At 37.8% G+C, this 18,251-nt stretch overlaps 1 protein-coding gene across 25 annotated transcripts in view; it reads right to left on the reverse strand.

Annotated features, from left to right (window-relative positions):
- The window catches only part of PHLDB1 (pleckstrin homology like domain family B member 1), a 258,964-nt gene that overhangs the window by 33,553 nt on the left and 207,160 nt on the right, over positions 1-18,251 (reverse strand). For 18 of the 25 annotated variants that reach the window (XM_053691324.1, XM_053691314.1, XM_053691310.1 and 15 more), the window contains 9 exons: positions 17,871-18,026; positions 16,548-16,658; positions 16,259-16,348; positions 15,691-15,798; positions 15,286-15,381; positions 13,825-13,995; positions 10,128-10,286; positions 8,139-8,255; positions 7,515-7,617 (listed from right to left, as the gene is read on the reverse strand). In XM_053691324.1, the coding sequence (XP_053547299.1) occupies positions 7,515-7,617; positions 8,139-8,255; positions 10,128-10,286; positions 13,825-13,995; positions 15,286-15,381; positions 15,691-15,798; positions 16,259-16,348; positions 16,548-16,658; positions 17,871-18,026 (1,111 nt within the window). The remainder of the gene's footprint in view (positions 1-7,514; positions 7,618-8,138; positions 8,256-10,127; positions 10,287-13,824; positions 13,996-15,285; positions 15,382-15,690; positions 15,799-16,258; positions 16,349-16,547; positions 16,659-17,870; positions 18,027-18,251) is intronic. The other 7 variants (XM_053691327.1, XM_053691326.1, XM_053691325.1 and 4 more) reach the window with 3 other exon arrangements.

An 18,251-nucleotide genomic window follows, 5' to 3' on the forward strand; every position in this document is an offset into this window, starting at 1 on the left:
AAAACTTGTAATTATTTTATTATTTTCTATAATTTAGTGTTTGTTTTTTTCGTACTTTAGATATTTTTTTTTCAATTGTATTTAATTGTAGTTAGTTTAGGTAATTAATTTAATTATAGTGTGGTGTTATTGTAACTTAGGTTAGAATTTATTTTACAAGTAAATTTGAATTTATTTTAACTAGGTAGCTTTTAAATAGTTAATAACTATTTAATAACTATTGTACCTAGTTAAAATAAATACAAAGTTGCCTGTAAAAAAAAAAAAAAACCTAAGATAGCTACAATTAACTATTAGTTATATTGTAGCTATCTTAGGGTTTATTTTATAGGTAAGTATTTAGTTTTAAATAGGAAAAATGTAGTGAATTGTAGTTATTTTATTTAGATTAATTTAAATTATATTTGTTAGGGGGGTGTTAGGGTTAGGGTTAGACTTAGATTTAGGGGTTAATAAATTTAATACAGTGGCAACGACGTTGTGGGCGGCAGATTAGGGGTTAATAAATGTAGGTAGGTGTCGGCGATGTTAGGGACGGCAGATTATGGGTTAATAAAATTTAACTAGTGTTTGCAATGCGGTAGGGCGGCGGTTTAGGGGTTAATAAGTATTTTATAGAGGCTGCGATGTCCGGTTTGGCAGATTAGGGGTTACATTTTTTTTTTGAGTGTTTGCGATGTGGGGGGGGGGGGGCTCGGTTTAGGGGTTAATAGGTAGTTTATGGGTGTTAGTGTACTTTTTAGCACTTTAGTTAAGAGTTTTATGCTACGGCGTTAGCCCATAAAACTCTTAAATACTGACTTTTAAATGCGATACCAGTCTTGACAGGAGAGGCTGTACCGCTCACTCGTAATACCGGCGTTATGCAAGTCCCATTGAAAATATAGTATACGCAATTTATGTAAGTGGATTTGCGGTATTAACGACTCTGGCCAAAAAAGTGAGTGGTGAGCCTGTCATATCAAGACTCGTAATACCAGCGTTAGGAAAAAAGCAGCATTAGGACCACTTAACGCTGCTTTTTAACCCTAACGCAAGACTCGTAATCTAGGTGTATGTTTCTGCAAGCTAACGGTTTGCATTGTTCTCCAATCAGTGCTCTAGGTACAACAAAAGTGCCATATGGGGAAATATCTGATTGGACAACAATTCAAACCGTTAGCTCACAGAAAAATTTACATTTGAAGTGGGAGGCAGAGCACAGGGAATTTGAATTTCATATCTATAATAAATAGTAAGTTATACCGCATCTTCATTACAACTAATGAATTTAACTCCATCTAAAATATCACTAGCAATGGGTTTACACTGCAATTTTGTGATAAAATGAGTGAAATCAAGGTGAAAAGGAAGATTAGCATTTCTCTTTGCTCATAATGGTGATTCAACAAGTTAAAATCAAACTCGAACTCCAGCCTCCATATGTTTAAAATGAAAAGAAAAGAAAGGGCGCCTCCTAGTGTAGCCAATATGTAATAAGGCAATTCTTATCAGAAAAAGTTATACTCACAAATTTTAGAGGCAAAAATAATGCCTAGGTAAACGGTCTGGGAACTCTGCAGTGTCCCAGTTGACTGTGCACCAGTGCAAGGGCAGCTCCTCCTGAAGAATGTTATTTTATGTAATCTGAAAAGTAAAAGAATACATAGGGCGACTCCTAGTGCAGGTGAGTAAGTTAGATTAAACCCACTTTCTGTTCCCAACAGATGGATACTCACAAAGTGTAAAGCACACTATAGTGCAATTGTAGCCTGCTGGGTATATTATAGTGGCCCAGCGCACATTATAACCAGGGTTGTTTGCTGCTCCAAATTCTTTTGGCAATCAATGAAGGAACGGAGACTCCAGTATATCAAAAAAATATAAAAACAATTTTGCAGATAAAAATGAATCAATTTTATTAGTATAACACGCTACGCGTTTCTCAGCGCTAACCACGCTGTTTCCTCAGGCAGGTAATCACCTTACCTTCACTAGGAGTCACCCCTCTGTATTCTTTTACTTTACTTCAGATTACATATGTTTAAAATGGGACTTTATTCAATACATCAGGGTCCTAGGCGTGTGAACGACGTTTCGGCTCTGCTATAGACCCTTAAAGGGACATTAAACACCATATAAATGCCAGATAGAATGATGCATTCAAAGAAAAGATTAGTATGAGAATAACATGCAGATGTATTTTTTAAAGTCTCATTAGCTGTTTAAATACTGACAAAATAAGTGTTAAGTCTTAAGGGCCCATTTATCAAGCTCCGGATGGAGCATGAGGGCCTGTGTTTCTGGCGAGCCCTCACACCTCCTCCATCGCTGCAATTCAACCCGATTGAATACGATCGGGTTGATTGACATCCCCCTGCTAGCGGACGATTGGCTGCGAATCTGAAGGGGGCGGCGTTGCACCAGCAGCTCACAAGAGCTGCTGGTGCAATGCTGAATACGGACAGCGTATTGCTCTCGGCATTCAGCGAGGTCTGTCGGACATTATACGCAATGTCGGATCAGGTCCGTAAGACCTTTGTTAAATAGGCCCCATAATGTCTATAAACAATGGGCGCTGCCATGTTATAACCTAGGTTACCTTCTCTGCTGTGGCCAATTAGGGAAAGGTATAAAAAGGTCCCTAGAGTGTGCAACCAATGGCTGTGTGGAATATAACAGCGTTCTGCACTTAATTAATTAAAGGAAAAGGAGACTAAATTAAATAATGAATGTATATTGCATTTATATATATATATATATATATAATATATCATTTTATATTACCATCACATAGTGTTTAATGTCCCTTTAATCATGTCTGAATGCACACATACAGATTTTCACCTTGTATACCCTTTACAAACATTCAATAATTCACAACCTGTTTGAAAACACTGCCATCACATGGATAATTTTGGTATTATACTTCTTATACATAGAATTTCAGATTTCCGCCATCTGGTGGATATTTAGTTTGTTACACTCAATTATTCCAATTGTACTTTGTGTCAACATGTATATAAAAATAATGTCTGGTATATATGGAACAAATAACTGCCGTACAGTTGAGACAAGTTTGTATGTTTCTATATATTTTGTTATATTATAGAACTTAACTTATAGAACTTAATAAAAAAACGAATTTAAACATAAAAAACCCCCACTTTCATAATGTTATGGGAGGTACTCGCCAACAAAATCAACACATTTTGGAGGGAGTCAGAAATAATTATGGAGCTTGCATGAAGGAAGAATATGAACACAATGAATGAGAGAAAACAAAAGCAAAATCCATGTCAAGATGTAGGCTGCACTGTGGATGTAAATGTAGCCACCAATCAGCAAGCGCTACCCATGTGCTGAACCAAAAATAGTCTGCCTCCTAAGCTTTACATTTCTCCTTTTTACAATAAAGATACCAAGAGAATTTATAAAAAAAAAATTGATAATAGGAGTAAATTAGAAAGTTGCTTAAAATTGCAAGCTCTATCTGAATCATGAAATAATTTTTTTTGGTTTAATATCCCTTTAACTACTAAATACACTACAGCTGAAGGACATAGCTGGTGAAAAGTGCCTAAACTGGATAACTGAACCATATAAGGTATATTGTCTGACCGACATATAAAGACACATTAACTCATTGAATGCCAGGTAATAAACACCAGGATTCCCATAAGAATATAGCACATAGGTACAAAGCAGGAGTTATATACGACTAACAAAAAATGTTCAGCTTCTATATATCCAATTTACAAAAGCTAAAGGTTTATTCTGGAGAGCTACAAAAAAAGGAGGAGTATCCAGCAAAATGCACAAGGCAGCAAAAGCGGCAAAAAATAACCACCACTACTTGTACAGAAATACTCAGAAACACATGGACTTGTAAGCGAAATACAACTTAGAAGGAACTGTATTGAGATATAAGATACTGGTTACCAAAGAAATCACTTTGAAGTCTCAGCAATCATGAAATACTTGCTATAGTCCTAAACCTTTAGAATATTACAGCCCATTTCTCTAGAGCTATTATCCCCACCATGATTTATACAATAAAACAATTATATATTGAAATTAAGTAAAAAAAACTATTTTCCTTTGAACTTTAGGGTGGAAGTGCCCAGATAGGGATTACAGTTCTCACTAAAAAGTAGACATTTCTTAAAGACAAATTTATTTTTATATATATATATATATATATATACACAGGTGGCCCTCGTTTTACAACGGTTCAATTTACACCGTTTCAGAATAACAACCTTTTTTTCCAGTCATGTGACTGCTATTGAAAAGCATTGAGAAGCTGTGCATTTATTAAAATAGCCAGTAGGTGGAGCTGTCCGCTTGTGTTGCAGCAAAGACAAGCAAGCTGAAATTAATCTGTTTAACCAGACCTGAGCTATCAAGCAGATTTCAAAGGAACAAGATCTTCCTGTCTATAAATCAGTCCAGATTGGAATGCATAGAAAGAACTGTTTGCAGAAAAATGCAAGTGAAGTCTGTGTTGTGTGATTATTTTATTAGGCTTATAATGCTGTTTAGCAAATGTTTTTGTTCATTTAACTTAGTTTAATTATATATTCTGTGATGTGTGATTATTTTATTAGGTTTATAATGCTGTTTAGCATTTAAAGTCTTCATTTCAAAGTTTTAAAAATAATGTATTAGGTGTTACTTATGACAATTTTGAGAGGGGCCTGGAACCTAACTTCCTCACTTCCCATTGACTTGCATTATAAACTGGGTTTCAATTTACAACGGTTTCAATTTACAACCATTCCTTCTGGAACCTAACCCCGGCGTAAACTGAGGGCTACCTGTATATATATATATATATATATACACACACACAGTTTAAATTCAAAACTCTCACCCTTGCTTACAAAGCGCTCACGAACACCGCTCCCCTCTACCTATCCTCTCTAATCAACAAGTATACTCCAGCCCGCCCACTAAGATCCAACAATGACCTGCTCCTTGCTTCTGCGACTATCACCTCCTCTCATCCTAGACTGCGGGACTTCTGTCGTGCAGCACATACCCTCTGGAACACTCTCCCTCGTGCTGTCAGTCTTTGCCCTAACTTTTTTTTTCAGAGAAGCCTACCACCCAACTCAACAATAAATTAATTTCTCTTACCTAACAACATTTCCCTCATCTAACTCTGCATTAACATCTTTCTCAATCTTGCAATCCTCACCTCCTGTATGTGTTTGTAAATTTTGTCCTGTCTCTTACAAGTCTTGTATTGTTTTATTTAAATTAATTATATCCATGGGCAGCGCTGCAGAATATGTTGGCGCTTCATAAATAAAGTATAATGATAATAATAATAATAATTAATGCTGGTGCTATATAGTGCAGAATAAAAAACATCTGCTTTCTGCTATAAAAGGCAACAAAGTCAAAACATTTAGTTGTGAAAACGTCATATATCTAAACATTCTGCATATACACTACTAGTATATAAATAAAGCAAACATATGGAATCTTGAAATAGACAAAAGAAAAAATATTATCTATAGTATTTAGTCGCCACTGAGAGCATGGAATAAAACCATTATAAGGCACTTACAGAGGAAGGCTTCTAAAGAGTAAATCAGATTCATACTTCTATTCCAGAAATCAGAGGCGAAAAGGTGCTTATTGGGGATGAGTAACTCATTTGGTAGAACAAACAGTCCTGTGGACATTCGTTTTGGACAATGGAATGTTGATATGAACAAAAATCCATTAAAATTCAGTAATCTAATGTTATTTCTGGTCTTCATAGATTACTTTTATTTTCTAATGTTCATAATAAGATTAAATATCCACAATCTAAATTTTAAATGTAACATTCGATTTAACAAATACTATTCAGAAGTTCAATAGTTTATTTGGAAGGGAATTTAGTAAACTGATACAATTATATTGATTAGAATTTTTCTATTTCAAATATTGCATAAATCAAATATTACATTTAAAGAGAGCATCAGAAATACTGTGCTATAACAAATATATTTATTCAAATTTTTCTTATGGAAATATTGCCTTAAAGGGACATTATACACTCATTTTTTCTTTGCATAAATGTTTTGTAGATAATCTATTTATATAGCCCATAAAGTTGTTTTTTTTAATTAATGTATAGTTTTGCTTATTTTTAAATAACATTGCTCTGATTTTCAGACTCCTAACCAAGCTCCAAAGTTTTATGTGAATACGCTCGACTACCTATTCCAGCTTGCTCCTGTTTGTGTAAAGGGTCTTTTCATATGCAAAAGAAGGGGGAGGGGGGGAGTGTCTTATTTGCCACTTGCAGTGGGCTTTCCAGCTACCTTTTCAACAGAGGTAAACTGACAGCTTCTAAGTAAGTTTTTAAACAGTTTTATACTGAATTTTTATATCAGTATCTGTGCATATTATTCTTTATAGTAGTGTCTATTACATGCAGTTATATGAAAATGAGTGTATACTGTCCCTTTAATTCGCTTAAAATTATGCAATATTCAAATTAGAAACATTTTAAAATTGACTATTACATTTAAAGATAGCATTAGAAATACCATTATGTTAAACGAATGTTAGACTGTTGTACAAACATTTGAAATGAACGAACAAAGGTGTTAAAATTCGTTTAATTTTTCAAATTTGCAAAACGTTCGCAGATCCCTAGTGCTCGTTTTAACACATTAAGACTGTGGTTATTACTTTGACCAGTAGGGGAAGCTGTTACAAACTAGTTACCGCTTTTGGATTGTTGCAGCTTCCCTAAAACATCTTTGATGTATGTTTTTGAATGGACACTTAAAGGGACAGTCCACACCAAAATTGTTAATGTTTAAAAAGATATCTTTAATACCCATTCCCCAGCTCCGCACAATCAACATTGTTATATTAATATACTTTATAACATTTAAACCTCTAAATTTCTTCCTGTTTCTAAGTTATTACATAAAGCCTCTTATCACATGCTTTTGTATTGGCTTTTCACAACAAGACACTGATAATTCATGTGTGCCATATAGATAAAATTGTGCTCGCTCCTGTAAAGTTGTGCAGGAAGTAGCAATAATTGGCTAAAATGGAAATCTTTAAATAGCGCTGAGATCAAGGGGGCTGTCTGCAGAGGCTTAGATACAAGATAACCACAGAGGTAAAAAGTATATTAATATAACCATGATGGTTGTGTAAAACTGCAGAATGGGTAATAAGGGGATTATATATCATCTTTTTAAGCAACAACAATTTTGGAGTAGACTGTCCCTTTAAGTTTGTTTTAATAAATAAAAAACCCTCTCTCTTTAGCCACATTTTATCATCTCTACACATGGAATGTGCTTTTATCTAGTGTCATCTAGTTTCACTTTTGCAAATCACATATACTCTTTAGGAAAGGGTCCATATTGAGAAGACTCTCTGTTGGCTTAGATGTCTTAGAGATGGGTTAAGGCAGACCTTGCTGTAAGGGACCATCTAAAAACATGGTGGTGGCAAGCAAGCAGGAGGGAGGTGGACGACGTGTAGTATCTGCCTAAGAAGCCACTAACCTTTTTGCTGTAATGCAAGCTGCCTTTTGCTCTGGATATCTTGTAATGTTACCGCTAGTCCACGGGAGAGGCTGCCAGCGCCATTTTGTGCCAGTGGAGCATTCTGAGAACACAAAAAAATAATATTACTGCAACGGAGGGAAATGGTGTAGCATGGAACAGAGTCTAACCACTAAAGTTCTACCAAGCATTAAAGGGTCATTAAACTCAGAACATTATCATGTACATGAAAAACCATACCATAATGCTGGGCAGTATGGCAACTGGCATGGTGTTAAAAACTATAAAAGAGTAGAAGAGGCCCCCAGAAGAATTGGACCTCTGTGTGAAAACTCAGATGCCCGTGAAAGGGGGATGGATGCGGATAGATAGAGCACCCATTTTTCCGGGGGCTCCATCACAAACTGACTGCTCACTGGCTCATAAGGCCAATTCCAACAGCTCTACTGGTAGACACCAACGAGCATAAAAACACAAAATATTGATTTATTGTTTTAGCACAGAAACATTTTTCAAGAAAAAAACATGTTTACGTATAAATCTTAAAATGCACCTTTAGGTGCAAAGAAAAAATAACTTTAATGACCCTTTAAATAAGCTAACAGGTGCAGATTGTCCACCTACTTTTGGAGACACACTACGGCCCAAAGTTGCAACTGAGAAATGTGAAGAGGCAGGAGAGACAGTCTTCATTCGTGGGAGGGTGCCACCACCTTCAATATCTGTCCTGGAGCGGGACATCTAGAGGAAAGGGAAAATATATTTAATGAGCAGATTATTTTATATAAAAGAAAGAGGAGAAGAGACCAAACTACATGATGACTAAGAGAGGACTTACTGACACAGAAGATCAACAACATCATACAGAAGACTGTTCACCCAGGAGACAAAACAGAGAGCACAACTAATTTCATAAGTTTGCCAAATTTAGACTAATATCACTCATAAAAAGAGATTTTTCTGCCCAGAAGACAAATCATGGAGAAGACGGCTCTCAGAGATCCAACAAGAATACAAAAAAATCCTGTCCTTAGGAGCTTGTTTGAGAGCAGAAAATATCTCTTCCACAAAACAAATTTCTCACAACAAACAGGTTCCTAAAACAAGGATAGCAGATAAGGAAACGCTTGAATATCTGTGATGACTATAAAGGATAACTGAAATACAAGCACAAGTAACCTGATCAATCAGTTTGGTAGTAGCCTAAAACAAGTTTACACTGAGCACTATGAATCTCAGAATCCTTCATTTTGAACCACAGGATGAATTCCATAATCTCTCACTGTAGCCGATTCACTGAATCCTTCAACAAAAGCCACTGCAATCAATCTCAGAATAAGTGATCACAATGGTCTTCATGCTGTTTATTGGGTGTCGTTGAACCACAATAAATCCCTTTAGGCTCCACAATAAATCATACTTAAACGGCATATAAAACACATGCCTTCTAAAAGTGCAGAAGCCACTACTGCGTCCGGTGTTTTCCACTGCCTTTGATAAGCACTTTGTTGTGAATTAGTTACATAACGGCTCTGGACTGGGTTTAGACTCACTTACAGCCAATCCAGGGCATTAAGTTGTAGTGCCCAGGACAGCTCACTTGGTAGGCAGTTGAAAGCATCAGAGCCTGCAGTTTCTTTGGTGGAAATAAATGAGGGAACAAAAAGACATTTTTCACAGCATGGTAAATATTTTACCTAATTGTTATAATGAAATAACATGTAATGGGTCATATGGTGATTAGGGACTTTTATGTAACTTTAAAAGAATCACTTTAATTTATCTGTATGGGCTACATTAGATATGGGGGTCCTCTACATTAGGTGGGGGTCTTGATGGGTGTGATTGTCACCCAACAGTGCAGAAAAATGGGTAGCGTGTTGTTTAATGAGGCATATTTTGGTGGGGAATCTGCATTTACAGTGTTAACAGGGGAGTATTGCAGTGTGGGTTTGTTAGTTAAAGGGGTTATTGTGTTGAATGTTAATGACTTCAGTCTTCACTCTCCAGCATTTTGCATTTAACCCCAAGAAACGTTATTTGTGAGCGTGGGAGCCAATCTCAGAAATTAAGAAATATTTATCAGAAAAATGCAGTTTTTATGCTGATAAAGGATTGTACAAACATCTGATGTAAATATGTTCTCAGATATATTGCTAATGTCTAGAACACAACTGTGTAGGGGAGGAATTTGAATACTTGTTTATTTTATGAGTGGATTTCGCCAACAGCTGTGATTAGCTGCAAGACTGGAATTCTGGGCTTTATAAATCATAGGCTGAATTCCAATATCCCTCATAATGAGTCACTAAATCCCAGAATCCATCTGTATGAGACACAGGCTGAATTCCAAACTTTCTTATTCTTAGGACCAGTCTAAACCCCAGAATCCATTACTGTAAGTCTCAGGATCTAACAAAAAGTTGCTCAAAACTAGATATCAAATGTGTCCCATAGTAACAGGACAAATTCTAGAATATTTCCCTCTAAACAAAAGCGGCATGCATATTTATATATGCTGTATATACACTTATAAATAGAAAGCTATTTACAAAGGTCAGAAACCAGAACAGAGATGGACAATGGGAGCGAGAGGGGAGCATAGCAGATTACCTGCAGGATTTTACGGGATGAATGCGATTTAGCAGGGAGAGGAGGAGGGGATGAAGGAGGAGATGTGGAGGTAGAGGGAACGGAAACATTTTCTTGGTGCGAAGCTTCAGTATCAGGAGAATGGAGTGTAAAGACACCCTCAGAAGGTGAGGAGGCCACCTGAAAAAAGGAAGTGAAAGAAAAAAAATAGAGAGCAAGAGAGTGAAATGGAAAAGAAAAACCAAAGAAACAAATGAAAAAAAGTGGAATATGGTGAGATCTTCAAAAGGCTTAAAAGGGACACTAAACCCAATTTTTTCTTTCATGATTCAAATAGAGCAGCCATTTTAAACAACTTTCTAATTTACTCCTATTATCATTTTTTCTTCGTTCTCTTGGTATCTTTATTTGAAAAGGCAGGAATCTAAGCTTAGGAGCTAGCCCAGTTTTGGTTCAGCACTTGGGTAGCACTTGCTGATTGGTGGCTAAATGTATGCTCTATCTGAATCAAGAAAGAAAGAAAAAAAATTGGGTTTACTATCCCTTTAAGCTAAAAGAAAATAAGGAAAAAAAATCTAAAGAACTAAAACAAAATTATCAAAAAGAGAAATTAAATGAGGGGAGAGATGGAAACTCAGACAAGAAAAAAAAATAAGTAAAGAAAAAAATAAGAGAATACAGAAATTAAATAAAAGGAAAAGAGGTAGGAGACGAAGATTATTGTGGAAGATTAAAGGGACATTGAACTCAAAATTAAATCCCCATATAGATCTAGATTACAAGTAGAGAGCAAATTGATAGTACTGGGTGCGTTATCTTGTGCAAAGAATAACACAATCTGGTATACCAGGTGGATGGCTAAATATTTTAAACTTGACAGTAATCTTTGCATTTAATGGATAGTTCAGTGTTGGTTATAAGCGTGCTCACTGCGCTTGTATTACAAGTAGTGAGTTAAGTCTCGTGCTCCAGCGCGATTCAAAATACCAATGTGAAAGTTAGCTCTCGTTGAGAACTAAAGTAAACCATTAGCGCTTGCATAACAAAACACATGAAAAGCTATGGAAATAAAGGGATTTTAAGTTATATTTACATTTAATAATTATGAAACAAAGGTTTATTCATGAAAAAAAGTTTTTGTGGCAGAATTAAAAAGGGACGGAACTAGAAAGGAGTCAAAGGTTTATGTGTAAAGCGTTTTATAATTAAAGTGATGGTAAACTGTACCACTACTGATAGGTGCCAAACGTTTCCTTATATAATGTATAACCACATTATTTTTTATTTAACACACTAAATACTTTTTTTTATTTTAATATTTTCCTTGCTGTCAATCATGTTCGTTCCTCTTCTCCTTCCACGGCTTTCTCCAGCACTGTAGTGAGGTGTAGAGCAGTTCCACCTGATCTACATGTCACTATGTGTAGAACGCTCCCACTCGCTCTATTCTTATTACCAGATGTGCTCTCGAGTGCCTCAATTAATAGTGCATGTGCAATACTGGCAATCACACTAGTGGAATGTGATTGGCTAAACTACGACACCGGTTGACATACTTATACGCATGCATGTAAGGATTTATATAGACTATAGTGAGCCGTATGGCTTTGCTTTTGATTAGCCGATTAAGATTCGTGTGAGGGGAAAAAAAAAGAAATACTGCAAAAAGGGGGCTGGTGGAAGCGTAAGTACAAAGGAGAAATATTGATGCTAAATCGCATTTAGAGTTTAGAGTATGGCTATTAGACTAATGTTGGGTTGTACGTCATATTAGGACAAAGTTGGTTAGGTGAGTTTACTATCACTTTAAGTTTAATTAAATAAAAAAAAAAAATAAAGAATTCCACTACTTGAGTAGATATTTTTTGTGCTCCATCGGCTTAGCACTCAACCGATATCGGACATGAATTTTATTGCGCACTCCCATAGAAGTCTATTATGTTAGGGATTTAGCGCACCCGTGTTATCCGACTTTGAACTTGTAATAGAAGCGCTATTGATTGAGAGATGTTAACACACAATAGAGCTAATATTTTGACGCTCTACTGGTAATCTAGTTAAATACAAATATATATATATATATATATACACACACAGTATATATATATATATATATATATATATATATATATATATATATATATATATATATATATATATATAGTACAGAAGTCAGCACTCATTGGTCTTATGTAATAAAACTTAGCATTTAATAGCCATATTTAAAAACAGCTAATGTTTCGAAACCTAACTGGCCTCTTTGTCAATGCAAATATCTTACCTAAAGAGTTTCCCTCTTAGACCCCTTATATACACAGCTTATTTCACTAACAAGCTGCACACTTGTGTGATGTGAATGCTAAACACTGTGTGTGTGTGGATCAATGATGGGTGTCGCACTGATGATGTCATCGTGTGTTGCCGGTCGGCTCCGTACCATGTGACTTACGATCAGCTGAATTTGACAGCTGTCATACTCGCATCCTACCCTCTGCCTGGCTTTGTAAAACGGAACCATACAGTAGCGAAATACCACAAACACCAGCAGATTCCGGGCGTGCAACTACCCATCATTGTAACCATCAACCTATTAAAATCTGTAAATCACTGAAACATCACTTTTGTCTTCTCTTTTTGGGACATTTAATAAAGATGCTAGTACAGGATCGAAACGTCATGCCTTTTTCCTAATTTTAACTATGGACTATTAAAAGCTATTTTTTACTCTAAATGTCCAGTGAGTGCTGTCTTTTTTGGATCCTTGCATACTCTTTTTGACATATGCACCCTGGCTGCTGCTAAGTTGTGGATTGGTAGTGCAAAACCTTTTTTGGACTTATAGATATATATATATATAATGCATTGTACTTTCATTATTTATTTTGGACACTTTTTCTAGAAATGGAGGTTTCACTACTCTAACCCTACAATATGCTATGAACAGTGATTTATATCTGCCCCAAATAGCCATACCAAAGGATATGAGATAAACATACTGAAGATATTTTCTAGAGTTATGTTCCTGCATTGTTTTGCAGTGCAGGAACATAACTCTAGAAAATCTCTTCAGTATGTTTATCTCATATCCTTTGGTATGGCTATTTGGGGCAGATATTAAAGTTTTTAATGCTTAAAAAACCTTTAGATTGTATTTAGATCTTTTGCAATGCAGTGTTTAAAGGGACATAAAACCCACATTTTTTTTCTTTTATGATTCAGATAGAACATACAGTTTTTAACAACATTCCAATGTACTTTTATTATCAAATATTCTTCATTTTCTTGTTATCCTTTGTTAAAGAGCAGGAAGGAAAGTTCAGGACATGCACGTGTCTGCTGCCATACAGTACTGCAATGTTATACATTAGCAAGAGCACTAGATGGCAGCACTATATCCTGTCACGTGCACGCTACCTATCTAGAGATCTCTTCAACCAAGAACAACATCAGAACTAGGCTAATTTGATAATAGATGTAAATTGGTAACTTTTAAAAAAATTGTATTCTCTATCTGAACCATTAAAGAAAAAAAAATGGTTTCATGTCCCTTTAAATGCTTCTATATACTATGCACAAGTAAACCATGACTTCAATGTCCCCTTAAGAGAAAAAAAATTACAGCTAAAAGCAATAGAAAAATTAGATTTAAAAACCAACACATAAAAAGGTTAAAGCAAAGATAAATAAAACAAATCAGTGAAAGATGTAGAGAACGAACCTCCGGAGAAAGGGAGGGAGAGGAAAAAGATGAGGATGAGGAGAGTTGAGCAGGATCCTCAGAAGTGCAAGAGGCAGAAACCACACCGGTGCCAGCGACTGGCAAAGCATATGGCGTGGAAGCTGCCGGCATGTTTTCCAGCATGTCATGAAGCTGATCTAAAGTGATGTACTGGAGGAGACAGCCAATGAAATGACAGAAACATCAGAAACCCAACCCAGGCAAGACACGGGTTGATAGATAATATCTACTATAGTACAAATAAAAAAATACTTTAAAGAGGCAATCAAGAGCAAAACTAATTGGTTAGAGCATGCAATTTTTGCATTATGGGCGCTCCAGTTCTATGTGTTTAACCCTTTTGAGGGTGTTAAACACATAGAACTGGAGCACCAATAATGCAAAAATTAAAAGGGAGGCTAAACACATTTTGTGGACCTTCAACAAATTATGGATGCCGCCATTTTGGAACTTGGGCTTTACTCTAAAGGAGAGTTGCTGCACATGTGCAAACATGTCAACACTGGAATGCAATGATAGAGGAATGTGAGGAATAACCCCAATATATGCTTATAAAATGTAGTTAGTGTCCCTTTAAGTCCCATTTAGGAGCCACATAGAACTGCTGGTCCAAAGCAGGAATACAGCTGGTGAACCAATCAGCAGCAATTGCACTATCCCACCAATCGCAGGCTGTGTTCAGCTTGGCAACTGCAGTGCTTGTGGCTCAGTGTAAAACCTTTAACTATGTGCTTTATCTTTTTGGGGGGTTTAAACACAGAGTCAGAGCCTAAATAGTGCAAACATTACCTTTAAAGGGCCACTAAAGTCAAAATTAAAGTTTCAAGATTTAGACAGAGCATGTCATTTAAAAAAAACCTCTAATATACCTTCAATATCAAAAAGTCCACATTCATTAATATGCTCACTTTCTAAGGCTCCAGCTACTACTAAGCATGTGCTAAAGTGCATAATATAAACGCATATATGCATTCTGTGATTGGCTGATGAATGTCACATGATACAGGTGTAGGGAAAATTGGATTAACTTTAATATTCTACTGCTCATTTCAAATTCAAAGAAAGTGCTATTGCATGGCCTTATTGTTGTGTGTTTGTTGATTATGTAATTCTAATGTATTTAGCGCTCCTTTAACATAAGCACTGCAAATATTAGTAAAACTATTAACTACTAAATTATTAGTAAAACTATAAAAAAGACAGCAAAACACAGAGTATGAATGAATGCGGAAATCCAAAAAAACATTACATTATCAATTTTATAAACAGTGATCATTAGAATCACAAAGTATTTTAGGCCATGAAAAAGTTTAAGAGTTTTATAAACGTACAATTTTGTTTGCTCAATGAAATGTCTAATGAGAAAGAAAATGATTTAGTAGATGACTGACAGCTTCCTGTGACTCCTTCCTATTCACACAAGAATACTGGGGAAAATACCTCTATATCAGCTGTGGGCCCTGTGAGAGAGGTTGGGGGATGAGCGGGAGGATGAGAGCTGTACAAGCGTAGAACATCAGAGAGGCACAGGTACTCCTAGAAGGGATGGACAGGGCAGAACAGAGAAAACGGACAGAGAGAAAGAGTGGAGAGCACAAGAAGCAGAAAGTAAAAGATAAGAGAGAGAGAACGTGCAAACAAGGGAGGGAAAATAGTTGAAGAAGAGGAAAAAAGGAAAACAAGTGAAGAAATAAAGATATACAATGAGGGTAAGGAAGAAGAAGGAAAAAGGAAGGGAGGAGACAAGTGTGAGATTAATTACAACTCATGCTGCAGCCAGTAGGGCAAACAGCACAGACACACACAGAGCACACAGGTACAGCAAGTGCTTATGGGAGACTTTACCTCTTGCATCCAGGTTGCAGTGCGAGAGCAGAAGGGGGATGCAGGGGTGTAAGCAGCATCACGACGACCAGACAAGCATTCAGCAGACTCAGAGATGTGCAGAGCATCCTGTGCAGAGTGTAACGTGGGCACATGCTGGTCAGTGGTTAGTAAAAAGCCTGCCCATAACCTCTCCCGGCCTCTCTCATCCACCTCTAATTTGTTAAACCGTTACTTAGAATGGACTGTTGGCTATGGTGAATGCTGGCACAGATAGGGCATGGCTTAGATGATATGAGGTATAACGGGGCACAAGTCATAATAAAGCTGGGCCAGGACGCAACACAAAGAGAAGTTCCAGTTTTAAATGTAGTTAGAAGATGCCAAGAACAGGGATTCAGAAGACAATGGGTAAAAGGGCGGCTGGGACATAGGTACAAGTATTCTTATTGTTTACTTGTAGTGCCCAGACATATGGCACAGAACAATACTGAGTGATGGTATGGCTATAATTTAATGTGCCAGTGCAAGACTATATGGTGTGAGGTGTCAGTAAGTGATGTCTGGCAACGGGGCCCAGAGTACTCACCTCTCTGAGTGCAGCTGATCCTGAGGAAAATCCCCGCCTTCCAGTCAATATTTGGTATCGCCTATCCAGCTGAACTAGCTTTTCCTTCTCCTGCAAGCATCAGAATCACATGAGCATATGTACGTCTGCCATTTCTGCATGTGCAGCGTTTCCTTTGTTATGGATTATATTTCTGTACACACCTGTACACTATCATGTGTATATTGCCCTGGCTATGAAGTATGTAACGTTACACATACATAGGTCTATAGTAGCTGCCTATACATTATGCACTGCATCAGTCTGCTACCTTGTGTAGCTGCATTAGAGCAGCGCTCCTCTCCTGCCCGAGCCGCTCTGCTTCCTGTACGGCCTGTTGTCGGATCTGGTCAGCTTGTTGCTCCAGGGCAGCCAGGCGTTCCTGTTATAGGGAGACAAGCACATCATTATTCTGTATTACTGCTCATATGTTATCTAATAAACTTAACCCGCATTCCCCACCCCCTTAGCCTATGTGTATGACATGCCTCTCTGCCACCCACCTTCCCTCATACCACAATCATCTGGCACACTTCCTCCCAACTTGCTGCTCACCTCTTCAGCTTCAGTATTCACCCTATTCCCTCAACTTTCTCCATGCCAAGCTGCTCTGGCACTCCCCCCACACATACTTCTGCATGGTATGCCCCACTAGTAGTCTCCATGTCATCCTTCCTGTGTGCTATGTTGCTCTGGCAGTAACCCCCCCACCTTCCTATATGCTATGCTCCTCTGGCAGTCTCTGCCTCCCATTCCTCTGTGTTTCCCCCTTTGTGTGCTACACATCTCTGGCAGGTTCCTACTCACTCTCCTGTGTGGTAGTCTCCTCTGGTAGATTCCCCCTTTCCTCCCTGTGTGCTACACATCTCTGGCAGGTTCCTACTCACACTACTGTTGGTAGGCTCCTCTGGTAGATTCCCCCTTTCCCCCCTGTGTGCTACACATCTCTGGCAGGTTCCTACTCGCACTACTGTTGGTAGGCTCCTCTGGTAGATTCCCCCTTTCCCCCCTGTGTGCTACACATCTCTGGCAGGTTCCTACTCGCACTATTGTTGGTAGGCTCCTCTGGCGGATTCCCCCTTTCCCCTATGTGTGCTACACATCTCTGGCAGGTTCCTACTCGCACTACTGTTGGTAGACTCCTCTGGTAGATTCCCCCTTTCCCCCTGTGTGCTACACATCTCTGGCAGGTTCCTACTCTTACTACTGTAGGTAGGCTCCTCTGGCGGATTCCCCCTTTCCCCCTGTGTGCTACACATCTCTGGCAGGTTCCTACTCGCACTACTGTTGGTAAGCTCCTCTGGTAGATTCCCCCTTTCCCTTCTGTGTGCTACACATCTCTGGCAGGTTCCTACTCGCACTACTGTTGGTAAGCTCCTCTGGTAGATTCCCCCTTTCCCTTCTGTGTGCTACACATCTCTGGCAGGTTCCTACTCGCACTACTGTTGGTAGGTTCCTCTGGTAGATTCCCCCTTTCCCTTCTGTGTGCTACACATCTCTGGCAGGTTCCTACTCGCACTACTGTTGGTAGGCTCCTCTGGCGGATTCCCCCTTTCCCCCTGTGTGCTATGCTTCTCTAGCACTCTCTTCTCACCTTCCTGTGTCCCATGCTCCTCTGGAAGTCTCCCTTGCTCTGCAGCAGTTGGTGACTAGTTGTATCTCTCTCCTCTTCAAGGCGACTTTCCTTCTCAAGTTGCTGAAATTCTAAATCCTCAAATAGTTTCATCTGAGACTCTAAATGTTCAGATTCCTGAATAAAGCCACAATAGTGTCAGACACGGTGAACAAATGAAAAGCACAGAACAAAAAGCCACAAAAAAAGAGACACCCAATAAAAAACAAATAAAACAGGAGAAAACACAAGCTCTGAAAAAGCAAAGACCCATAAAATGCACAGAGATACACAAAGCCACAGTGAGAATTAAACCCATATCACAGAGAACCAAAAATAATAATATAACCACCAAGTAACACC

The sequence above is a fragment of the Bombina bombina genome, chromosome 8 (genome assembly GCF_027579735.1).
Source record: "Bombina bombina isolate aBomBom1 chromosome 8, aBomBom1.pri, whole genome shotgun sequence".
Lineage (NCBI taxonomy): Eukaryota > Metazoa > Chordata > Amphibia > Anura > Bombinatoridae > Bombina > Bombina bombina.